Consider the following 27,758-nt stretch of genomic DNA (forward strand, 5'->3'; position numbering starts at 1 on the left):
ATAAGTATTAAATGAAACTATAACTTTTAATTTTGTTTACAATTAGCGTCAAAAATATGTATATGTTTATCTTGTAAATTTGTCATATACTTTATTTTTTGTAAATTTTAATAATAAATTTTTCCCACTGCACACACATAATTAATACAGTATGTGAAATACAAAACTGACGGAGAATATTATAAAATCATTTCTCATGTTAATAACAAGAAAACCTTTCATAAATCTTGTTTATCCCATATTGATAAACCGATAATTCCAAATATGTGAAAAGTGCTTACAATCAAAGATATTATAATAGAACATGTTGGAATGTATGATATTGTATCAATGCTTACATGATACTATCAGTATTTTAATTTATATTTAATTTAAACATTTTTTCCACTTTTATTATATTACAATTGTTTGTATTACAATATTAATGATAAAAATGATTCAGATCGCGTGGTAGGCAAGAAATATTCTATCAGCACACAATACGCAGAAATATAAAAAGAATGTCGTAAAAATCACATGGTGTGATAGAAAAGTATATGTGAAACCTCAGCTGCGATTTTTCGCACGCAAAGTACAGATCCATCTCCGAGTTTCTTGCATCGGGATTTCTTGCACTATCATTACTTAAATTGTGCTTTCAATACTTACACCGTCGAAAGGTAATCGTGAGAACAATGAAAGCTGACGAAAGTCTAAAACCACATGTTTCGAAGCTACATCAGAGAAAACAATCCTCGGGCTATACATTGTATACCAACGTAGCGTCGTCACGAATGCTAAATATTTTACGTACAGTAATAATCCGCTCATTTCACCGATTACCTCTTCATTGCGTCCTTTATTTAGGGGCTACAATATCGCATCAATGTAGCGTCCGTCACGAATGTTAAATATTTTATGGGCGGCAATAATCGACTTATTGCGCCTATTTCCCTTCATTTTTTTATTTTTTTGAATCCATCCGCGATTTTCTGTTGAGTGGACATATCCCAATCCGGCTATGTACGCAAAAAGATTACGATACACAGATATATAATCGATACTGTCGATAAACCTAAAGGAATCTATTTGCAATCGCTTAGCGGATACAAAAGCGATTGGAATGTTTTTCATCGTTCTATGCATCCTTGCAGTGTCGTTCGACACTACATCCTCTCGTTGGATCGACGATGTGATTCTACAATTTATCGTCGATGCGACGCCCATTTTATTTTCACCATCGAGGATATCTTTACATACGTGCATCAGCTATGGCAAGAGATTTTCAAATCTGTCAGAAATATGATGATTAAAAGAATAAATGAATAAAACTAATCATAAACTTTAAAGCAAACATTGAGAAGGATAGAGAGAGGAAGAATTTTTTAATTTGAATTTATAACATCATGTGAACTGTCATATTACTATGAATTTCGTTAATTTTGGAATAAATGTAGTTACCTCGCTCTAAATTATAACAATTTCATTTTACTTAAGAAGGCATATAATAGTATCTAAAGAATTTTAATCGACTTTGTATTCTTTTTTCTTCTCAGATGATACAATTAAATTATCAAGGGAAATGTCGAACTATTATTTGACGCACGGCATTCATAACTTTGACGATGATCTTGAAGAAAAAATTCATAACAATTTAGAGCATCGAAATCTGTACATGCTAGATATGAACTGTGATTACGCTATCGAAGTTTTACGACAGGTAGGAACCAAGCATCTATTGCAAGTAAGATGTGAGCACAAATATATATTATACACAATTCCTGTTAAAACGACAGCATCTCATTTATAAAAAATTTAAAATTTTACTAATATTTTCTATTTGTAATAATATATATATTCTGTTTGTTAATAATAATTTATATTTTATAATTATCATGTTATCGATGTTAAATTAACCATTAAATTTTTGATAAATTTTTGAAAATTAGATGCCAACTTCACAAGACACGTATGTGAACTTTGCCAAATTAAAAAGATTGAAAAAATAAAGATAATGCAATTTTTAACTTTATAACTCATAGTTTATTCACGTTAAAATTTTCGTCCAAAAATTACAATGTTTATTTACGATTACACAATCTAGCATAAATTACAATTCATTATCAGTAGAAAAGAAGTCATTAATGTTCATGGACTAATGGCATATATGAGTTAATTATAGGGAATTCTCTCATCCGTTTAAATCAATTAAATATTATTTATCTGACCATTACGCGATAGGCGCATTCAAAGAGAATGTTCATCGCCCCGATGAAATGGCTGCTTCTTCAGGATCGAAGGATGATAATCGATAACGCTAATATAACTTCCATAAATGACAACTTAGAGGTTTTTGAAGATTTAGCTCTCTATCCTGACAGTGATGTGGTACTCGCTCAAAGATTCGATAATGATTTTCTTCAACTGACATCCGTATATCGACCGAGTCCACAACGAGCAGTAATATGGGAAAATCGCGGAACCTGGACGATCAAGAACGGTTTACAAATGAGTACTTTCGATGTGGCTTCAGCACGGAGAAGGAATCTTCAACAGACGGCTCTTAAATCTTGTCTCGTGGTACTTTCAATACGTTTTCACTCATTGTGTAATGAACATTACTTATATCAACGATATATGATTAAAGATATTTCATTTACAAGCATTCAATAAGTTTACTTCACTTCCCTACTTTTATTTTACCATAAAAAGAAAAAAAAGAATAACGCCACAATGTAACTTAGAAATTCAAAACTTTTTGCGTATATATAAATTTTTTCATCTTTGCAGATGTTAGATCCTGACACGATCAATCACTTGACTGATTATAAATATAATATAATAGATCCTATGACAAAGGTTAATTATATCTGGGTACTTCATTTAGTAAACCGGATGAACGCAACGTGAGTTTTGTCTCTTAGTTGTAAAATATAATTATTGTTAAAATGTTTATGAAGGAAATTTTAGAGGAATAAAAAATCGATTTGTCAATTACTTTATAAATCTAACAATTCTAAATGCAAACCTTGATAATAAAGCTGTTATAAATAAATGATAGTAAATCTATTATAAAAATATGATTATATTAGTCAATTAGTTTAATAATCTGACAATTGTACAATACATAACGAAATCGTTTTCGTTTAGATTATAATTAAACATATAATACATATACATATATATTATACAAATGTAGCTGCTTAATTATTTGAATCATGCGTTTTATCAGCAAAAATAAAATGTTGGATCTGACTTTGCCGAACTTCGAATGCGAGAAAATATCTCGTCACAACTATAATATTTAACTGTCTTCTTTAAAAATGTTTTTATACTTTTAAAGGATATGTGAAGTAATTTGTGAGCATGAGAATCGAATAATTCTTTGTATAAAACAACGAAGCATAAATCTGGCAAAATGATGCATTGCAATTTTATGTTCTTCTATTTTGTAGGGTAAGTTTCAAAATTTCCAACACTTGGGGACGCGATAATAATGGATCCTGGGACGGGATGATCGGGATGCTGCAGCGAAAGGAGATCGACATTGGCGGCACTCCTGTATATATGATGACAAGTCGCATTCATATGCTGGAATATATTCAACTATACACGCGTACTGGGTAAAATAGCACCTAAATCTAATTAATCAAAACTTTGATTGCTTTATTATGTTACATGACTATTTAAACAAATGTTAATAAATATTTGTTTAAATAGACATGTAATATAATAAAGTCATGTACATCATAAAACTATTGACGCATAAATTTTATACAGTATGAGTTTCGTGTTCCGACGACCATTATTATCGACCATAAAAAACATCTTCTTCTTACCTTTTCAAAAAAACGTCTGGTTAGCAACCGCTATATTCCTTATTCTCGTCTTTTGCTTGCTATATATATCTATGAAATGGGAACATTATCGAGGTACTTCGAGAAAATCAGTAGCTTACTGGAACCAATTGAATGCTAGTGAACCGACAATCACCGATGATCTTCTCATCTTATTAGGTGCATTTGCGCAACAAGGTATAACCTAATATATAAAAGCTTTGATAAATTTTAACTTGTAAATAAAAATATTTTAAAAATAAACTTGTAAAATACAGTAGAAGCTTTTATACATTATTTTGGAATTATTGAAACCTATATGTATGTATTCCGGAATCTCTTCTGAATTTCCACTCTCATTCTAATGAACTAAATAAAATTTTTACAGACTTTTTGTTTTTCGCTCTTCGTTTTATTGATAATCACCTCATTACACGATTAAAAATCTGAACAAGAGAAATGTGAGAATTTAATTCATTCTCGAAAGAATTACTTTAAAGTATTGATACGCAACGTGCTATTCGTCGACTCACATTCGAAAATACAAAATTATATTTTCTATTTTACGCAAATTTAAAATGTACTTTAAAATATCTTTACGAATTTAATATTTATAAAAATATAATTTATAATTAAGTATAGAAAAAGGACGATAAGAGTCAAGTAATAAAATGAAAACAATAAAGCAGTTAAACATTAAGTATATAATAAATTTGAAAAAAATATATCGAACTAAAACTTAAATTACAAATAAAACAATATATTCAAACGCTTATAACATAGATTTAATAAAAAATTGAAATTACGCAACCAGTTTCGACTCTTGGTTTGAGTCATTTTCAGGCGTCTTCAAAATTCCGTATATGTAGTTTAACTCAATCAAATATCAATTTTTCAATTTCTCCATTTGCAAGTACTATTGGTAATAAACGATAGGAGAATCGTATACTGACCAATATATCTACAATTATAACGTAAAATTGACGAGCATACATCGAATAAACTTTGTCAAATTTATAAAATATATTTTAACTTACCAACGAGGTCATATAAAAAAAAAAAAAACTTAATTCAGAAAAATCGATTCGTCAGCATATAACATAAAAAGAGTTTTGTCAAGATAAAATAGTCAAAAATTAAAATAAAGATCCAGAATATAATTTATCTTACATAAATATATGGTATATTTATAAAGTATTTGTATATCTAATATATTAGTTAAAATAGTATTTATATATCTAAAAATGTATATCTAATGTGTGTGTATCTAATGTGTATATCTAATTACGTATATCTAATGTTTATCTAACGTATATTTAAAAATTGTCCTTTTTTTAAAGAAAAGTAATACGTAATAACACTACTTTAAAGAATAACAGTGTATCCAGTAAAAAATAGAAAATTTTATTGATTTCGTACATTTGTAGGATATTCGTATGAGCCATACAGAATTCCAACTCGAATTATCACTCTTATGTTATTACTGGCATCGCTGAGCCTTTATGCAGCTTACACAGCGAATATAGTGTCTCTCTTGCAATCTACTACGGATTCAATCAAAACCCTTTCCGATCTCTTGCACAGTCCGTTAACTCTAGGAGTACAAGATATGTTAATTAATCGACTTCATTTCAAGGTAGATAAAAGTTTTAAAATTATACAACAAATAATTCTATTGACAAAAATAATTTTCTCTTTATTGGAAAATATATAGACTTTACAAGACCCCATCAGAAAGGCGATCGTCGAGCAGAAAATTGAACCAAAAGGGCGCAAATCGAACTGGATGAGTCTTGAAGAAGGGGTACGGCGCGTAAGGAACGAACCTTTTGCATTTCATGGTGGACGAAGTCCGATGTATCAAATTATGCAACACACTTATCAAGAAGAAGAGAAATGCGGTATTACAGAGATTGATTATATGAATAACATATATCCGGTTATTGCGATACAGAAAAGATCGCCTTATTTAGAGATAATAAAAAATGGGTAAGTTTACGTCAATTTTTCGTATATTGCACTTTAAAATACGAATTAATTCAAACGAATTAAAATTTAACGTAAACATTTTTGTCAGAAAACGTGCACATCGTATCAAATTCATACAGTAACCTCTACTATATGTATAGTGCATATTAAGAATGCACGAAATGTTGTACTTTATTTATCAATTTTGTGTAGAAAAATAAATTTGAAGAAAGACTGCGTTGTATTTATATAAAATGACAGATAAATTGCAATAGTATTATAGTACTCGAGAAAAGTATTTTCTTCAGAGCTTTGAAACTGCGAGAATATGGGCTCATGTATCGCGACGAGTATCGCTTGTACATAAAAAAGCCAATGTGCTCGAGTCAGACAGGCTTCATCACCATTGGTTTTACGGAATGCTATTTTGCGATAGTCGCAATGGGTTACGGAGCTTTACTTAGCATAACTGTATTTGCCCTCGAACTATTATGGTACAAAAGGTAATATTAAAAAAAGAAAATCTTTTATTTACACGCGATTACTACATATTTTATGTATTTTTTTACAGACAAAGTATGAAAACACTAAAAGAGACAGTTTCAACTGTGGTAGAAGAAAGGAAATCTGGAAGCATCGGCGAGCGCGAGTACAATTAGACTATTGTGACGAAAATGTGCATCTCTATTTGGCAAAATTTAAAAGAATTAAAACTTTCTAAATATCTGCTGATGTAGCAAGCAAATTAACTTGATTACTTGTAGATTATTTCCGCGATTCTAATGAAGGAAAGTCGATAGTCAATATTAATTTAGCGCACATATTAATATAACATATTATGATAATTAGTAGTAGAAAGATAGTAAAATATATGTATGTAATTCTACATATTGAAAAGAAAGCTGATCCCTCAAAACTTTCTCAACGTATTAACAGCTGTTCCATCTCCGAAAGAAACTTTCTGACTTCGTTGAAGTTGACTAATAAAGAGAATTGCACTTATAATCACACAACTAATATACAATACATATTTAACCAAATTATTACACATACTATATACATATAGTGGCGTTCTTTTTCTATATAAACATAAGAATCAATTATTGTTAATATCGTAAACATTTTCATGAGAAATAATTCTAATAAAATGTGTATGAAATTGTAATAAAAGCTGTGATGTATTTAAAATACAATGTGATTATTTTACAAAATTACAAAATACATACATATTTTAAATTTAATTATGCGTTATTTTCTTTTTAATAATGTCTTTTTTCATTTAAAAAAATCATTTCCTTATCGAACCAAATATTTTTTTTTTTTAATAAACTTTCTTTCCGTTTAAAAAAACCATTTCTCTATCGAATCAAATATTTTTTCTTTTTAATAAATATTTTTTCTTTTTAATAAATATTTTTTCATTTAAAAAAAACCATTTTTTTTGATCAAACAAATAATTTTTTTTAAATAATTTTTTATTTTGTATGGAAAATCCTTATGTCTACTTCTCCAATAAATTTATTTCAATTACACTTTTTTACTGTTATACACAAATAATATATTGTTTAAAGTGAATATGATAATGAAATCGGCCGATGACGGTCAAGCAGGATTTTGGTTGCTAAATGTAATGTGTGAATTTTATTTACCACGTATGTAGTCCTCAATCGCGTGCTGAAATTTTTCCAGACTTACAACGCAACTCTATAATCAAACTATCGTAGTAATATCACTTTAGTTAAATTGACACAAGCAATCTAACAAATTTTTGATGCTTAAAGCATCTTATTGGATCTTAATAATATGTTGAAAGACATATTCAAAATTTGTTAGATTGTTTGTGTCAATTTAACTAAAGTGATATTACTACGGTATAGTTGATTAGAGTTGCGTTGTAAGTCTGGAAAAATTTCAGCACGCGATTGAGGACTACACGTGGTAAATAAAATTCACACATTACATTTAGCAATCAAAATCCTACTTGACCGTCATCGGCCGATTTCATTATCATATTCACTTTGTTTTCAACAACGACGGTCTTACACAAATCTTAATTAATTGTTTAAACTGCTAAATGAAAACCTATCATTCTGGCTGTTGTCATTTGAAAATCGAATACTGGTATGACATCAGCTGACAATACATAAAAATGGCATTTCTTAACGGCAAAATTAAATTTCGTTTCTAAATAAATTGTGCGGCATCTAAAAGTACAATTCAAATACTTTTAAACGAGAGATATCATTGTACAACGTATTTTTAATTTATATATATAGTATTATTTGAAAGTAACTCTTTACTTGTAATTCGTCAACGTATAAACTGATCAAAATAAAATGTCAACACACAACAATCAATAATTATTATTTTTTTTAATGGGAATTCATCTTTATTTTTGATAATCACACTCGGTAAACGTCTATATTAAGAATTAAGTCTTTCAGTATGTAAATGCATATTAATAAATAATTTTTATTAATATAAATAATTTATTTATATAAATAATACATAATTTTTATTTTAAATATATTTTTATTTATATTATAAATAATATTGCGTACAATCAAATACAGTACTTCAAAAAGAAAAAAAATGATTTTTTATTGAACCGCGTAATTACAGATAGTTTACAATTTTAACAGTCATATCATTAATGAAAATAAATTATACGCAATCATGAATTAAAATTTGAAGTTTTTAAATTGTATTTTTAGATGTTATTTAGAAACAGGTACCGTAAAAAGATTATACAAAATGATCCATAATCAGTTTCGACCAATTTCACCTCAATTTATTCAAAATTCTACTATGCAAATTCTGCCAAAGACACATTGCATTCAGCGTAAAAAAAATTTTCAGGTGTCGAATAGTGTTTTTTTTTTTACATACTAGCCTTTTCCTGCGCGCGCTACGCGCGCGATTCAGAATTATTGGAGATACACAAACAAATCTGGAAAAGACCAAACTGGTTTGTTAATTCCTCTAAAATTACAACGTAGGTTCTCTCTTTACTTAATTTTTTTAAAAATTTAAGCATTTATACATCCTTAAAATTTTTTTCCGGATTTGTCTAATTTATGAGATTATTATTTTTGTTTTTTCCTTTTTTTCCGTTAGTTTTAATTAACTGTCTTCATTTTAAATTATTGATTTTCGTATTTTTTTATTTTTTTATTTTTCCCCGCTTCTTGAAATAGTCATGAAGATGATGATTTTCGTCTTCTTTTAATCTTATTCAGTTCTTTGTTTTTTTGATACTTTTCATTCGTATTTTTTCGAAAAAATCATTAATTTAGTAAAATGAATTCTCAAGCAATCGATACGAACTCGAAAAATAATCACTTGGGGGATGTTACAATCTTTTTTTGTGTATAACTTTTTTTTGGAGGGTGGACAAATGAAAATAACGGGCAAACAAACGTGGACAAACAGTGGACAAACGAATGTAATAATGATATTTCCAATATTTGCATTTACAGATTCCAACTTTACAGAGCTGCTTTGTGAAGTTGGCACCCCTAAATGCGAATATTAGTAAAATCATTATTGCATTCGTGTGTCAACGTTTGTCCAACCGTTATTTTCAATTGTCCACCCTCCAAAAAAAAGTTATGCACAAAAAAAATTTGTAACACCCCCAAGTGATTATTTTACACTATTACGAAAAATATAATAAACATAGGGTGGACAAACGAAAATAACGGGTGGACAAACGTGGACAAACAGTGGACAAACGAATGCAATAATTATTTTACCTTTATATGCATTTAGAGATTCCAACTTCACAAAGCAGCTCTGTGAAGTTGGCACCCCTAAATGCGAATATTAGTAAAATCATTATTGCATTCGTTTGTCCACTGTTTGTCCACGTTTGTCCACCCGTTATTTTCGTTTGTCCACCCTATGTTTATTATATTTTTCGTGATAGTGTAAAATAATCACTTGGGGGTGTTACAATTTTTTTTTGTGTATAACCTTTTTTTGCGGGGTGGATCAAAGAAAATAACGGATGGACAAACGAACGCAATAATGATTTTATCAAAATTCGCATTTAGGGGTGCTGATTTCACAGAGCAGCTCTGTGTTGTTGGCACTCCTAAATGCGAATTTTGATAAAATCATTATTGCATTCGTTTGTCCACTGTTTGTCCACGTTTGTCCACCCGTTATTTTCATTTGTTCACCCTCCAAAAAAAAGTTATGCATAAAAAAAAATTGTAACACCCCCAAGTGATTATTTTACATTATTACGAAAAATATAATAAAAATAGGATGGACAAATGAAAATAATGGGTGGACAATCACGTGCGCGTTGTGGACAAACGATACCCGTACATAATTATGAAAAATTATCACTTGGGGATGTTACAATTTTTTTTTGTGTATAACCTTTTTTTGCGGGGTGGACCAAAGAAAATAACGGGTGGACATACGTGGACAAACAGTGGACAAACGAATGCAATAATGATATTACCAATATTCGCATTTAGGGGTGCCAACTTCACAGAGTGCTACGCGCGCGATTCTTTTTTTTTTGAACGACCATATAATTTTCTCTTACAAAATTTACACCAAAGCATAGTCGATTAAGCTTTAAATTATAATTACATTTCTTTGCGTCTTATTAAATTCGTTATATTCTTATTGATTTCCGCAACATTTCCGTCTGCCATATTGAATTTAAAAATTTGGAACACGGAATCAAAATCAGCGTTCGCGGTAACCCCCATTTACCTAATTTCGCTGAAATTTTTAAATTTTTATGTATTTCGCAACACTTTCGTCCGCCATTTTGGATTAACCATTTGGAATTTCCTAATTTTGATCACAGATTCGAAATCAGCGTCTGCGTAAGCCCTCTTAATTCAAATTTCGCCGAAATCGGAAAACCTTTAAGATTTTCGCATCTTTTCCGTCCGCCATATTGGATAAGTCTTTTTTAATTATCATAATTTTTACCATGTTTTTAAAAGAGCGTCCCCGAAAATTCCTTGTTACCGAAATTCATCATTTTCGGATTACTTTAACTGCCTCAACGAATAGAGGCTTCAAAAAAGCATGACACGCCAATTTTAAGATATGATGAATTGTTACGCAAATTACATCATACCAAATTTTTACATCTAAAAAGTTTTTATATCTATTATAAAAAAAACTATTTAAATTTTTTCGAGTTTGTGAAGCTAAAATCGAAACAATTTAGCAAATTATTGAATTTGCAAGCATTGACTATTTTTAAACAAATATGATTTTAAAACAGGTTAAAGTTTTAAAGCTATTAAATTCTAAACTCTAAAGAAATTTGACGAACCATTAAATTCGTATAAAATGAATATCTTCAAGCAATTATTAAAGTGTTAATGGCTTTGAAAATAATTAAGAACTATATTCCAGAAAATTTAGAATGCTATTAAATTTGCGTTAATTGATTAATTTTAAACATTTACAATTCTTTAAAATGTTGAAGGTTTGAAGGTGTTAAAAATTGTAAGTAAAAAAAGTAGATAGCTAAATTTGGAAATTAAATATTTTTAAGCAATTATACATTTGTTAAATATTTAAAGCTTTTAAAACTAAATATTAAAAATTTTAAGTAAAAAATTTTATACGCCGTTGAATCTGCAGAAATTAACTATTCTAAATAAGCAAGTATATTTCTTTAAAGTATCACAAATCCGTTTTGAAACTTAGAAAAGTTATACGCCATTTATACAGTAATTTGCTGATAGCTGTAATATTTCTTCGACATTCACGATATTTAGCTAACGCGGAGTTACACCGCAATTTTGTTGCATGTTTGATTAGCCTTAGCTTCAAGCTTTGAGACGTTGACTTGTTGTGGCGACGCGTTGTCATAGCGATCATCGGCGTGTAAACCCCTAGCGTTTAGTTGCATTTTGTCCTTATCCGTGTCACGATGCCGTCGAATTCTTGAGGCGTTCCGGAAATGTCGCTGTTCAAGACAAATGAGTGGTGGAGAACGCAATGCGGAGTAAATGAATCATTCGATAGACACAGCTTGCTGATCACGCCATTATTCGGCGCTGATCGAAAGGATATCATCGTCACTGGTAGTCACAGCGGCTACCTTCGAATATACAGTCCGTTCTCGCAATGGATAGAGGAGACCAAGTCACCGAGCGGTTACAAGTCCTCGGACTTGCTCATCGAGACGCAAATCAGCGACTGTATTGTCGACATGAAGGCGGGCAAATTCGTCTCGTAAGTGAAACCGCGAGATTTGTGAAGTGAAAGGATTATTGATGTCGTGAAGAATTGTACGTTTTTAACTCTGGAATGTATGGCCTTGTGATGAAGATTTTTGCGAAAGCCAGAACAGCGAGAAATAATTTCAATTAAAATCAATTTTACGGTGGAAGAAAATTAATTTACGCTTAATCTATAAAATTTATCAAGAAATGAAATAAAAATGTAAAATATGTTAGTAATGAGGCTCAATAAGTAAAACTAATAATAAAGAGAAACAGGGTTACAAGCCAATAAATTCATTAAAATCTTTAATTTTATTCTAATATATTGCGAAGAATATCACGTAATTTTTGCTTCCACTGCTGGACTCATCAGTAAAAGGTATTGTAGTGGAAGCCGGGACGAAACGCCAAAAATTATGTGATATTCTTGGCAATATATTAGAATAAAATTAAAAATGTACATTTAAAATTAAAAAATGTAACAATTAAAGAAGAAATAAATAGATAATTGTCATAAAACTTTACAAAGATTAATTTTATGTGCATGCTAAAATTACTATATACGTATTTATAATTTAATATATACGTATGATATTTTTTAAATAATCTGTTAAGTTTATTTTGTATATAATTATGAATAAAATTAGATAAATTACAGACACTAAAAATAATTGTAAAGACATCTATCTATTAATGTCTCGTAGTTTAACTTCAGAATATTATTTAAAATTACTGTTTAAAATCATCTTTAATTAAATAAGCGCACTTTGCAATATCACTTGTTGTTGTAAATGTTATATTTTTATCGATATCGATCATATCGATATTGATCTGTTTCAGAGGCTCGCCAGATACTCGACTTGCAGTACTGACATCAAAAAAACTTGCTATTTACAGTATAATTTTGAGTCAAGGCTCCGTTGAGCATGGTTTGTATCAGAATATATTACATTATAACTGTATAACAAATTAAAATGCATCCAAACATATTTTTATTATAACTTGTTAATTTTTCTCTTTTAATTACTTGATTAACTTTATAAGTCTTTTCTTATTATGAATTTCTTATTAATAAACATTACGTTTTAAGTGTATGTTTTAAGTGTGCTTTGTGTGAGTGTGTGTGTGTGTTTATACTTAGAATACTTTAGAATACTTTAACAAAACTTTTCTTTCCGTATAGTAAACAAATCGTTCTTTGATTGTTAACTTAACTTAAAGATATGTACATTACATTTAACAAAAATAGAAAATAAGCAATATCACAAAAAACAATCTGTACTCTCCGTTATAATGGTTCTATTCTTTTAATTAGACACCAGAATCACAGTACGCCGCGTGTTATCGGAATATAAATTTCAGTGTCATGGTAATAACATTAATCGTACGATAGAACAGCCGTCGGAAGAGATGCCCCAGCACGGCTATATAACGACCCAACAAGATCGAATGATCGTGAGGGCCTCGTGTGTAGGTCTAACTGGAATTCTCGCGAGAAACCTGACTTAAAAAAATGCTTCCCTAATTAGATTTTGTAACCTCAACAAATAAGTATATATGGATAGAACATGTTGAGCATTACATTACATACATGTACATATTTTTATTACATTACATGCCTTGTAATCACCTTATTAATATATCTCTTGTTATTGACTATAATAATTAATTACAAGTACTAATATAGCTGTCATTATTGTACCCTGAAAAAATAGTGTTATTTCAATAGCATTATTTTAATTAAAAATAATCTTGTTAATATAATAACAGTATTAATGAAACAAATAAAATGTTATTAAAATAAGAGCAAAGATATATATATTTGTAACAGTTTTTTTTTTATTGAATTAACAAAATTTTATTCAGTTAAGATAAAGCTGAGACATCATTATTTTTGTGTAGGTACTTTAATTTTTGTTGCCCTCATGATCGTTACGTTATTATTATACCACTATTATAATTCTTGAGTTCAATGTGTAATTTATATATTTGGGAAGAGGGGAACGTGTAATTATTTTTCGTTTGGTCTTGAAGAAGCCCTCAGGGGTTTGAAGCAGTTCATCCCATAGACTCGCGTCCTCCGAGAGCCGGTCCTGGCCGCGTAGATAAAATGACCGCGAGCGGTATGCTGCTAACGAGCACCACGAGCGCGTTAAATTATTCTCGCGCGCAAAGATCTTCAACGATGAAAGATGGAAACGCGCGCGCCGTGTCGACGATAACTCGGAACGATTTTCGTACGATATCTACGGCAACTTGTATACAAGTTGCACAGCTGATATCGTATCGTTTCTTCTTTTTTTTTTTTTTTTGCAAAAATGTGTAACATACATTCGCGAATCGTCTTTATAATTGAAGTAGCTACGAATTGAAATGTATAAAACGATTAAGAAAATTGAGAGATAATTTATCGATTATATTGCATGAAAAAATCGATATTAAATGAGACTGTAATTTGATTTTCAAATTTTGACGCAATATATCGATTATTATGATATCCTGTAACAACTCGCTACCTTGATATTCGATATTAATGAGAAATTAATTCTAAGTACTTTTTTACAGAAAATAAAGAAAATTTAAAATATTAAACTTCTTTCTGGTGTCAACAATTCCAAAAATTAAAGTTTACGTCTAACGCACTAAAAATCCTGTCTAAGCATCCGTTTATTGAACTTTCAGAGTCACAAATTTTTTTTATATGGTGTGAATAAAATGTATATATAAATGTATTTAAAATTGTTGTTTTGAATGTAAAGAAGCATTGAATGTGAAGCACAGATATGAACCTATGTGTGTTTATATTAATCACTCAATCGTACGATATCGCGTATCAAAGTACGAAAACGCGCCGTCTCGCTCATTATAATCTTGACCGATCGAAAACATAAGTAACACACGATGTACTCGAGTGCGACATTATAACGCGCTTCTCGACGTTTCCTCCGTCTACAGCAATTTATGTAACTCTAGAAAACTTTTTTCAATTTCCACCTTGACTGGTGCAGGTTTTCCTCGTGCGATTTGAAATTAAAACATCTTTGAAAGATCAAGGAGTCGGATCAGACAATTTCGACCCTAGAACTCCATACGAGGAATATTTATCCATTAATATTAATGATCTACGCGATTCTAGACATAATATGGAAAATTACATAATCGCCGCAGGGAAACACATAGATCGGCATATAGATTTGATCATTAAAAACTTACACAATCTTCATCTAATATGTGATATAATGATACTATTATGGTAACATAGCGTATATAATAATGTTACAATTTAAATTATAATCTCTGTATTATATATATATATATATATATAATTCATAAATAAATTGTATACTTTGTACTACATACTATTTCAAAAAAGTCTTCACGTATATATTTTATGAAAAATCGTTTCCCTTCCTTTACAATTTCTATTATTAATATATCAAATCGGAATAAAATTAAGTTTGCTCGCCGCTTAAAGATAGTCTTTGTGGCTGATAAAAAACGTTTACTGGTAAAAATGATCGGTTCAGCCGTTCCAATGTTAAAGACTGCTTTCGCAGTGCGATCCAGGATTGAGAGAGGCGCCTCGAGCTAGTATCTCGTTAAGTCCAACCGATATTAGACGCAGCAATAACAACCGAGTGTTTCGTAATAATTCGCGAGCGCCGTTACGTCGTCGAATGCGTATACTTCTTTCGAACGCGTGAAGCGCGCGATTCCTGGCGGGGACCGGCGCGGAACGGAAAGCGAGAACGATTATCTTCCCTCGATGAAAAACCGTCCACGACCGATTTCCGCTCCGATCGCACGCTCACGCGAGAAAACGCAAATTATACGCTAGTTATATTCACATGCATATAAGTTGCGACTGTCTGATTCACTTCTTTCGTAAGATCATTAAAGGCATCGCGTCTACTTCCTGACGCCAAGTAGGCGCCACCAATTTTCGCATTATCTTTTCATTTTCATAGCAAAATCTGTCTTTAATAAATATCGTCCGTGATGAAACAAAACAAGAAATCAAGTTCTTAATCTTCGAGTTAAGGCATTACATATATTAGTTAATTAATGTCAAAATTTGTAAATAGAGTAATTTTATTCGTTTGATTAAAAATAGGGTTTTATTTTTTGCATCAAATTTTTAATACCTTTAATTTATTTTTCCGTTCTCTCCTCTTATACGCTATAATTTTTTTTTACAGAAAAGATCAATTCTCTTTCTTTTGTTCTATTCTTCCTTTTCTCTCTTTTTCCCTAATTTCAATGCGATAAAAATATAATTATTAAACGTTGATGTGAGAAGGTGGCGATAATGTGAAAAATAATTATATATTGGTCTTATCTATTAAATATAATCATTTCTTTTTTACTTTAGATTTTCTATTGTTTTTATTTTTAGCATTTTTAATCATTTCCTCGTTTTTTTTCATTCTCGTTATTCGAATAAAGGGAACGTATTTGTCCGTACTTTGCGCTCACTTTTTTTTTTTGTCACACTCATTATAGCACTGCCGTTGTGATATATGTACTCAGCAAAACACTGATCGCTCTCGTCCGGACACGTTCAAACGCGACCACGATGAATTGCGGTCTGACCTATATACAGACAGGAATCGCGATTGTTCGCCGTCTCGAGCCACTTGTCTAGCGCGGCCTCTCAGCTCGCACATCCGTCTCTCGCATATTTATTTCTTCAATTAACTGCAACATATATGTCTACAAGTGTACATAATCGGCCTGATTTAATGCCAAAGTAAAAACTGTTCCTCCTGGTAAAAATGCGGGGCAATTCTTATATTTTCCGTTCCGACAAATATTGTCTCTCTGCGATTAAAAAGAAATCAAGAAACGCGCATTCCTTCGAATGCATTCATAAACATTACGTAATGCGTGATAAATAGATTCTTAAGACGCGTTGTGATGTATTTAATAATTCCAATAAGCACAAGCAAAAAAGAATACGGATAAAGATATCGATACAATAGACAACAAGCTTTCTGTTAAAAAATATGATAATAATATTATTACACGAATTTGATAAATGTATTTTTAAAATTTTGAAATAGATAAGAAAGTATAAGTATAGTGAAAAAGAATAAATCTGAAAAATAGTTACCACCACGAGTTATTAAGACCCAATTTTACCAATGTAAGATTAACTCTCAGTTTCATCTACTTACCTTTTTCTAATATTTTCAGAAAAAGTTAATTTTTTTAATTGTGTTAAAATTAGAAAAAAATTAATTATATAAATCAATATTAAAATAAATTTTATATTAGTAGAACTGGGCCTAAATGCTCGAATTACAAAAATTTGATAATTCATCCATCAATTCTTCTTGATTAAATTAAAGTAATGAGATAAGCTTACTAACTACTCGAAAGATTTAGAAATTTTAGTTTTTATAATTTCAATATATCGATTACCAATTTTATCTCTAAATTGATTTAATTGTGAATTAAATGATCGTTATTTTTTATTACTTTTATATAGGAGACCATTGCGACCTGGAAATTGCTTACGAGCATTTGCTACCACGATTTCCGGCGTCCCTGACAACTGGACCGTTTGGCGGTGTGCGGGGTAGGGACTTCCTCTGCGTTCAGTGCCTGGATGGCACGCTCCTCTTCTACGAGCAAGAGACTCCCACCTTTAGCTTGGTTCTCAGGAATCGGTTGCTGCCAGAGCCGATCGTCTACGTTTCGCGGAACGACATCTTCGTAACGCCAAGCTCCTCGTGGATTCTTGAATGCTACAGGCAGGTTGTTCCACTATGCCGTTCCAAGTAGCCCGTCAATGAACACCTGCCGGTGTGCAGATAACGCGGCCGCGATATATCGGGTTACAGCCTCGTCTTTCAGGATTATGAGCTGAGAGGACTAGTGAAGAGATATATAGTTCGTTATCATTGGATTCGTAATAGTAATGGGAAAAACGCTTTTATTATCAAAAGATTTAAAAGTCACTCTAGAACTTATGATAAGGAAAGAAAAAGTATCATATATTTTTTAGCATAAATCTCTAATTATTTGCGAAATTTTTTAAAATTATCGATTAATGATTCAATGTATCTATTTGCAAAGTTGTGACGATAATAACAGTAACGCAAAACGAGAAAATATTTCAAAAGTTTATATTTTCTCATATTTTCAAAATTCGTCGCACAACTTGTATAACTTACACTGGTAAATATTAACAAAATGAGATTTCACATATATACATAGATATGTAAATGTGTTTTTTTGCGCAGGTATAAGAATATGGCGGAATTTGGCAGTAAGGATCGCACGGAAGAATCAAAGAATCTAGAACCGGACTGGAGTTACAATATCGGAGAAGCCGTTCTCGATATCGGCGCCGTTATTTTGAGCAGCTTCGAAGTTGGAATTCTCATACTCGGCGAGAAAAGTCTGTGTTGTCTAAAAGACAATTGCGTTATTCTAAAATACTCGAAAAGGCTCGAGTACAAGGCACTCTGTTTTCAACCTTACGTGATAGGTAATTGATGACGGATTTAAAAACTTTTTTTAAAACAGAAAAGAAGCAAATTAAATTTTGATCTCATCAAAACATTTTTTTCTCGAAGAGAGAAAAGACAAGGATAAAACGAACAAATTAGAGAAAACCGTAATTGGGCCAGTATAGTTTACGTGCGATGCGACACACCTAATTAAATATTTTATTATAATAAATAAAAAATAAATGAGTCAACTAAGAACAATGCTTGTAGAACCGGATGGCAAACTGATGGTGCTTGTAATTGCTGACACGAACACTCTGATGATTTACGAGGGCACGACTCTTAGGTGGTCAGCTCAGTTACCTTTTACTCCGGTTGCTGTAACTCGAGCGCATTTTCAGGTAATCAATTGCATAATACTACGTTCGTATTCTTGTTCGATGCGGCATCTCAAGATGTTATGTCACAGAAAGCGCCATTTGAGAAAGAAAGTTCAAAAGGAACCAATAATTGTTCTTGAAGTAGCAAATTTTAATGTCGTAACAATTTCCTATTATTATGAAGTGCTAATAATAATAACTAAAAAGTCAATAATTGCTACACTAAAAAGTTTAATTAATTTGTAACGTTAATATTATACAAATTTCTCACTTTTCTTCATTATTTTACAATGGATAAATAATTTTTTTGCTATTAATCATCTCGTAATAAGTAACAATATTATAAACATAACAATCGATATATTTTTTTTAAAGAAAGGTACTTCGGTTATAAGTTCGTAGCAAAGATCATATTGATAATCTATTGATCAATTCAGTTTTTTTATTTTACCATTTCATTTTTATTAATGGCATTGAAATGGTATAGCGATGTAACAAATGGTCGATATGCTGTACCTGACAAGGCAGCTTTACCAGTGAAAAAAGACTGAGGGAAAAAATTATTGGTTTTCGAAAGGTTATCTTATCCGGATATTGGATAGTGACATATAGAAAATATGGGAGAATTCCTTTTAAGAGAGGGAACGAGACAGAAAGAAAGAAAGAAGGCCTCGATAGAACGCATATCTACATACATTCACCACGATAGTCCGCAATCAAAGCCGATGACATTTGACAAAGAAGCGAGCCGAGACCTCCGCCATATCGGAGTATCCTCTTCCGTGTCGCACTATCGGTACCGCCAGCCGTTGTTTCTCTGACAATATTATGTTAAGCACGGATCTATCTCGTCCTTGTTATCAGATGCCTCTTTGATGTAGCTTCTCTATTTCATATTTTAAAGAAGCTAACAAAGAGTGGAACAATCTTGAACTTCTATAACGACAAATCTTATGAAACTTATACATTTTGTTTTCCTTTACAAGATTTTCTAAACGATATAAAACAAAATCTATCTTGATCAAATTCAGTAATGTACATACAATTATACAAAAAAGTAAATTTTTTACTAAAGATTTTACGAAAAATATTATCTGTATCTTCCACTATAGATTCAAAGTTAATTATGGTCATGTTTTGCTGACTTTTATCTATTTGTGAAGACCGCGTCAAATGTTGACATAAAACGATAATCAAATTGCTCGAAGACACGTTTGACCATCTTATGAATTGTCCTTATTTAAGAATTTTTGAAACCGCAAGACAGGAAAGGAAAAAAAAGTGGTGAAGATAAAAGCGAAGAGCTCGTGGCAATGACGATCGAAAGAAACTTTCAAGGCTTTTAACATCGGCGTCGCCAATGAAAGACCGGGAAAGGAAAAAACCGCAAGAGTGCAGGGAAGGACGAGGAGTCGGCAATTATCACCCTGGTTTTATCTTATCGTCCTGCCACAGCTAGCGCGCGGCCAGCAAGGTTACCATTGTTGTCTTTCCGGAGGACACAGAACGCGCGAATTGCTGGCTAATTAGCTTAATACCGAGAACTCCGGTTTGTTAATCAGCGAACTATCGTCGCGGCAACTGGAGCTGTTTCGCGTGGTTCCGCGTCAACACGAGAAAACGCTTAGAAAAACGCCTAAATCAGCCGGACGCCAGAATGAAAATAGCGACGAGTGATTATTTTTATCTTATCTCTCGTAATGACAAAAGCAGAAATAGCCTTTCAGCTTGCCGTTATGAAAAGAATCTGCCATAGGCGATCGAACTGAAGTTTTACACGCAAAAAGAACCATCTGAGGGACTTTTCTTTAAAATGAAGAGAAATGAAGTTTATATAATTAGTAATAAAATTAGAAAGATCAAAAGCATATCATCGTACTCGGGTTACTTTAATTTCTAATTTTAAAGGTCAGATCGCTTTTACGAGCAGGTATTTAATTTAGCTCTCCTATTGCTTTTGCACATCTGCGAGATAATAACTATGATGCGTACAGGTCACTCCAGGTTTCCCGCAGTTCTTTTTTTTTTGTCTACGGTTTCTTTGACCAATTTGAGGTTGATTTTTCCTTTTGCAACGATGCAACTGTAATCTAGAGTTTAATATTTCCTTTTTTAGCACTTAGATGGAGTGATCGTCGTTCTCTCTGAAGAGGGCCAGCTAGAGGCTTGCTACTTGGGCTCGGAACCGTCGTTATTTATCGCACCTCCTCTGCATCGACGCGGTTACGATTACGTGGCCGCCGAAGATGAGCTCATGGAGCTACGCAAATTAGCGAAGAAAAATAAGACTTCCGGTACGAATAAAGTATGAATCAATATACCCCTGAAACAATCGTTAACGATACAAAAAAAAAAACAAGTTCTCTAGCAAGAATTTCCCCGAAGACTAAATTACCTATTTTGCGGTTAAAATTTAGCTTGGCCGGTATTTATAGTCGATTCTCATATTTAAGATTGTTTTAAACATACAGTCCCCTGAGATGTCACGAACCCAATCAGAGGGTTGTATTAGTATCGTAAGACATTAGACTTAAGACGGTCTTAAAAATAATAACCGACTATGAATATCGGCTTTTATTATGGACATTAATTATTTTATAATCAAAATTATAAGGCAATCAACTCAGTGACGTCACCATGGACGCCGAGCTGATAATATCCGTGACCGTATCTGCGGATCTGGAACCGTGTCCACGCGGAAACCAGGACGACTGTAAGGACGACTCAGAGGGTCGTAATTTAATGTGCAGGATCACCATAGAATTGTCCACGTATATGACGCTTCGCGATGTTCAAGTATGTGTGGACGTCTCAAAGCCGTTCGTCGCCGACAAGGATCGCCATGTTATTACCAACCTTTGTAAGCGAGTCACGTAAAGTAACATATTTACGACGCAAAGTCTCGAACGAGAAAATAGCAGTTCCAGAATAAAATTAAAACGCGAAAAATAGAATGACACTGCGGAAAAATGCATATCCTTCGCGCATTAATTTTTTCCTATTTCTCATAATTAAAGTGATAGAATTGCTACAGAATGTTAATGATAGTCGGTAAATTCGTTACGTATGTCACTTCGCTAATTAATCATGCAAATGCGAAGGTGACAGGCACGTTCTGCGCTTAATGATTTACTCAACCATGGATTTACCGGCGATGTCGTCGGACGTGAGAATCACGGCGAGCTACGAGACGGCGGATCGTGGGAGCCTACGCGTACTTCAGAAGACGACCCAACTACCCCTGAAGATGATGCTGAGGGCCTGCCCACCCGAGAGCACGTCCACCTTCACGGCGACCATCAAGTGCAGCGAGCCGCTCGTGGCTTTTAGCCAACTATTTCCCGGTAAATCCATCGGAACCGTCGTTTATAATACCCCTTACCTCTCTCGTCTTTCGTGACCAGGGCTGCAACCGCGATAAAACTTATTCCCTCGAATCTATAAATTTTTCTGTGGTTTCATACGATAACAAACTCTCTGAGAGAGAGCCCCCTATTAGATTTGTTTAATTTTAACTTTTAAAAATTGTGTACTATACAAATGTTGCATTGTATTGAGATTCAAGTATTTCTCTGAAGATTTGAGTTTATATTTATCATAGAGAAACGACGTCATCAATAAAATTATATAAATTTTTAAACTTTATATTTGTCACAAAGTGTAACAATATCATCTTTAATGAAATAGATATACATATGTATAAGTTACATGATACTATCGCGATTATATCATCAATTTGATAAAGAAATGCAATCGCGATATCTAAATATAATATAAAGTTCTCACGAATGTCATCGATCTATAAGTCGTGGAGAAATTGGTTGTTTTCATACGTGACATTATAAACGACATAGCTTTGTATTGCCGCCCTGCTGGTCCCATCGTCGTAAAGGATTCCCCAAAATCTCACGGGTCTTTTTTTTTTTACTTCCACCACCTCGTATTTCCCCCCGGTTGTTCCCCGTCGGAAATTACGGGCTAGGAAATTGTGGATAGAGAATTAGGATGTCTCGTTTGCGAACGGCGATATTAAGGAATCCAGTCTCTCTCGTTCGTGGTTTAAACATGCGGCATCTCGGCCCACCTAATACGATAATCAGACATCGCGGGCCCCAGGGACCTTACCCGGACCTCTTCAATCACGGCACATTTTCTTCCTTTTATCGGTCTCTCGACTTTAAGCCTCGCACACCTGGTAGATTCGTAATTTAAAGTCGGTAAAATTCTCGTTAAGTGAATTCCTTCCCTCCCATGAAACCGCTCAGGACAAAAAATATATCAATCATAAAAATATCAATGTCTTATTTCAAATCTCACGATAAAATATAAAGAATATCCCAGAATTTCAACCGTAATTTCTATCATGAAAAATGTTTTAATATAAATTTAAGCTATTTTTTTAATGATTTTAAGAAATGTTTTATTGAGAACATTTATTGCATATTGTTAAAATTAAACATTAATTGTTTCGGTCTTCAAATAAAAATAATAATAGAAGAATACATTGAGAGAAAAATATACTAAATTTTAATGAATAATTATTTGAATAGTACTAATAGTTATTCACATAAAACATAAATATTTACTAATTAAAAAATAATAACAATTAAAAATCAAATTGAGGGTTTGTCTATCAAATACATGCTTACATTTCATAAATATTCAATTGATGTTATTCAATATTTATTTAAATTTACAGTATACACAGTTTTTTCTGAATGTACAGTCATTTGAATTAATTAACTGAATAATTGAACTTTCTTATTGAATTGTTTTCTTCAGAAGTTATGTGAGAAGTTTGCGAAAAGATTTTAATTCACGATAATTCCTCGCAGAGTTTACAGGAGATGTACAGAGGCAAAACTGGAACGCACTTGGCTTGCAGCACTTGCAAACTGGCAGCGTGGTGACAATCGTTTCCGGCGCTACCAGCAATCGATACCGAGTGCAATCAAACGACGGACTTTCAATGGCCTTGGTGGTGCAGCAGCTGGTGAATAGGCTCAAAGACAAGGCTACCGGAAACTTTACGACCGCCATCGCGCAAAATCATATACAGCTAGTACAATCTCAGATGGAGGCGCACTATCATAGTCGCCAGGAGGTGGACAAAATTGCGGTAATTTATTTAATTGAGGCTTTTACGTAAATTACATTTAATTTTGATATGCAATGATCAAATAGTTTAAAGAAATACATTTTGTATGTAAACGCGTATTACGTTAAACGTAATCTTAAATGAGTTGCTCTTTACATGCAATTATTTATTTATATCTGATTTATATTTTAATTTTAGATAATATACGAGGGGGTAACTATCTGTCTGAAATATTGTCCTACAGATTACATAATTTCATTTTGATTTTATATAATTTTATTTGATGAGAAACAATTTTCCTACTATATATACGGTCATTTGGTGAAATAAACGATTTTATCTAATATTACACAATTATTTCTTGTAGTTGCGTATGTAATTATCGGAATTTCATATAAATTTTATAATAATTTCAGTAACTCCGTCCAACGATTACATTAAGTGATTACCCCCTCGATAATATATCTCGATAATATTACTCCATTTTTCATTCAAATTAAATTGCTAAACACTTGTCCTTCTTATTAATGTTTCAACTTTGATTTTAACTTCCATCTTAAACAAAAATTGAAACCTTGTTAAATTAAAAATCTCCATAAAAGCCTACACAATATTTTGCACAGATACATGAGAACTTTTTTGTTTTTGTTATCTCTATACTTAGCTCTCTCTCCCTCTCTCTATCTTTCTCATAAGATTTGAGATGTTTTTCTCGCAGTCAATTGACGATGCTGGCGGTATTGGCGGTGTCCAATTCATTAACATCGTCGTTACTGTCGATTAATTACACTCGTTTCTCTCTTCGTTAGCATGCTTTTTTGTTCGCAAATACAGAATGAGATCGGGCTACTGTCGACCCAGTTGAGAAACATCGAGAGGAGGATGCTGCGCGCCGTGAGGGAGCGAAATACCCGGTCTCTGGGCACGACCGGACTGCCGTTCCTCTTGGAGTTGACTTATCGCGCGATCTTCGCGCTTCTGGACGATCTCGCGATCGCACGAGCGGTAATTGACCGATGTCCAGCCCTCCTACAGCCGATCCTTTTCTCTTTACAGAGAACTCGTTCTGAGATCTATCTTTAATCAGCTGTACGTTGAATTAAAGTACGTTCAACGTAAATCTGATTTTGTAAGATTTGTGTAAAATTGTTGAAATAATTTGACTTCTTTTAACTTTTATAAACGCGCTTTCATTCATTTCTACCTGAGCTGCAGTTAATAGCGTAGATAGAAATGAATGAATAGTCTCTAGTCTCTATTTATTACATTAATAAGACTAAATCTCGCACGATCCTAATATATTTCACAATAAAACGGTAATATTTCGTGCTGTTACAAATAGAAATTTGACCTTTAACTGATTTAAATTGTTTTCTGAGTGGAAGTGAATATAAACACTTTTGTTTCTATTACTTGCAATTCTATGCGTTCTCGCGCGTCAGAAAATTGTAATAAATACATTCTCAACCAATCCTACAGCTGAAGTGTAGTCTCAGAACCTGCTTGATAGTGCTCGCGAGTCGCTCACGTTGTAATTGTCCGCTGCAGTTGCCTTCGCTTATTCACCCAACGCTGACAGCGACAGCGAGCGGCGACCATAATCTCGGCAGTATAAAACACGCGAACCACTTGACGGCCGATCGCGGTCGATACAGTATGCCACGTTTTATCGCGCGCCAATCTGGAAGCGGAGATGGCAATCGCACCGATGCAATGGCGGTTTCGCGAAACCATATCAACGTGCTCGTGATCGTTACTCGATCCCTCTCGTCGCGCTCGAGTGGCTTATTATTTGCGAGATTTATGGCGCTCCAAGAAAGGGAATTCGATTTGAGCGCCGATTCGCACGATATGCGGGAGAGCAATGTTTAGATAGATACAATAAAGGGAAAGAGACAACGATATGGGAAGGATCGTTTCAGTGTTATAAAACCGAATTAAAAATACAAGAAAATATATTGAAAAAAAAATTATTGAATCTCACTTGATAATATTTCTCTTCGAAAAGTATTAATTAAACATCTACTTACAATAAATAAATATTTACTCAATAAAAAATATTAAAATATATTTAGTAAATCTTTTTTAACTCAGAACTATTCAAACAAATATTTATAAAAATTTAGTTTGTTTTTCAGTGCAGGCGAAAATAAAATTATCGGTATGGATTTACTTTTTAATCTTCAAAATCATTGAATTTCTTTTCATTTTCTTTGTATATTTGGATTCTTATAAGGAGCTATCAAGTTAATCCATGACAGCCGACATGCTGCAAAGAACGATCGGAGGGAATTGAATTAAAATTAATAATTTGTTAATCTGGAGAAAGTGACGAGTACAAATGTAATATCCATCCACTGTTGCGGGAATATGTTAACGTAAACGAAATAAGTTAACAAGCGAGTATTTTTGTACCAAAATCAACTTTCCTTCGAAGAATATTCTTACAATATAAAGACTACTAATAATCTATTCTACAATTTGAGTCTACAGTCGATTAAAATCGTTTTACGATAGCTTCGACTTCTTCAATGATATAAAAAAATATAAACAGTTAATAAATGTAAAAGGAAAAAATTAAGAGGAGCGCCTGACCTCGTCAAAATTATACCGGTTTCGATTCCTGACCCAAATCTCGGTTCGCATTATCCGAACAGATTGGCGACGTGCTGTCCGTCAATACGGCGTGATGTAACGCAGTAATTGGGCTGTTGCAGGAACGGGAACGCGCTGGCCACGGTCTGCGGTGCGTCGTGAGGTTACTGCTCCTACTGTTGCGGCTCAATGTAAACGACGATAAGTACGCGATGCTCGAAGCCGCGATCGGATTCGATCCGCAGCTGTGCGACGGGCTCGTAAGTATTATGGCGAAGTGCAATTCAATCTGTTCGCTTTACGACAATAAGTGGCTAAAATAGGTCCGACTACTAAAAACATTGATAAAAGTTCGATTAATCAACCATTTGGAAGAAACATAGTTTGATCAGTTTGTGCTGTCATTTACAAGGAAATATTGTTTACATCATAATCGGCAATGCTGTTGCTGTTTTCTTCTATCTCTTTTATCTCGATAAACATTCGTTCGATCGGTTCCTCAGGACTGGGAAGAAATCGCTGATGTCAGCCTGAGCGCTTTTCTACGATCCACTTCGAGAAAACCCACGAGTCATCTAGATACAAAGTCCGCGACGTTAACCAAAATGACGTCTACCAAAGAGTTCACCAAGTTGAAGAAACGTTTGGTACACGCGGTTGAACGTCTTGATAGCTGTCGAGAAGCTGACATAATCGAGAACGAACAATTGGAAGCTACAAGCGATCGCGCTTCTTCATAAAAGTCGTTGCGTTATTCAATATAGGAATTTTTTTAGGAGTGTACAATTTTCACTTTTTTGCGACCGTTTCGTTTTTACATTTTCTAAAGTATTTTTCTTCAGGGATATCGGAAATGATTATAATAATGACGCTGGTACTTAAAGAAAAATTGATACGTCGAAATAAAGAATAAAATTCTTATTCACATCAATACAAAATCGCTATCGGCTGTGCTTCAACCATTTAAAAATTAATTCGTAGTTGCCCATATAGCACACGATATTCTATGGATATCCGTTATTGATCCAGGATATACATAAAATATACGGGATATAATATGGATGTCCATGAATGAACATAAAGGTATATCCGTATAATGGACCTACTATAAACATCCATAATATATCCATGTATATAATATAAATATACAAACGAAGGACATATATGTATATCCATATATGTATGTTACGCGTATATTAATTTTCATACATCAATGGATATTCAGAAATGTG

At 32.6% G+C, this 27,758-nt stretch overlaps 1 protein-coding gene across 1 annotated transcript; it reads left to right on the top strand.

Moving 5' to 3' along the window:
• Window positions 1–1,561: 1,561 nt before the first annotated feature.
• On the top strand, window positions 1,562–27,266 carry LOC108780563 (protein PTHB1). The gene is given in 21 exon segments (XM_018548322.1): window positions 1,562–1,699; window positions 2,221–2,559; window positions 2,770–2,885; window positions 3,435–3,602; window positions 3,760–4,013; window positions 5,243–5,451; window positions 5,530–5,804; window positions 6,092–6,286; window positions 6,355–6,394; window positions 11,674–12,005; window positions 12,836–12,924; window positions 17,487–17,778; window positions 18,244–18,491; window positions 18,724–18,854; window positions 20,950–21,127; window positions 21,448–21,693; window positions 21,935–22,177; window positions 23,669–23,952; window positions 24,766–24,936; window positions 26,649–26,786; window positions 27,030–27,266. Coding segments are annotated over 21 exon segments (4,323 nt in total).
• Window positions 27,267–27,758: the final 492 nt, after the last annotated feature.

This window comes from Cyphomyrmex costatus, unplaced genomic scaffold (genome assembly GCF_001594065.2).
Source record: "Cyphomyrmex costatus isolate MS0001 unplaced genomic scaffold, Ccosl1.0 scaffold123, whole genome shotgun sequence".
Classification (NCBI taxonomy): Eukaryota; Metazoa; Arthropoda; class Insecta; order Hymenoptera; family Formicidae; genus Cyphomyrmex; species Cyphomyrmex costatus.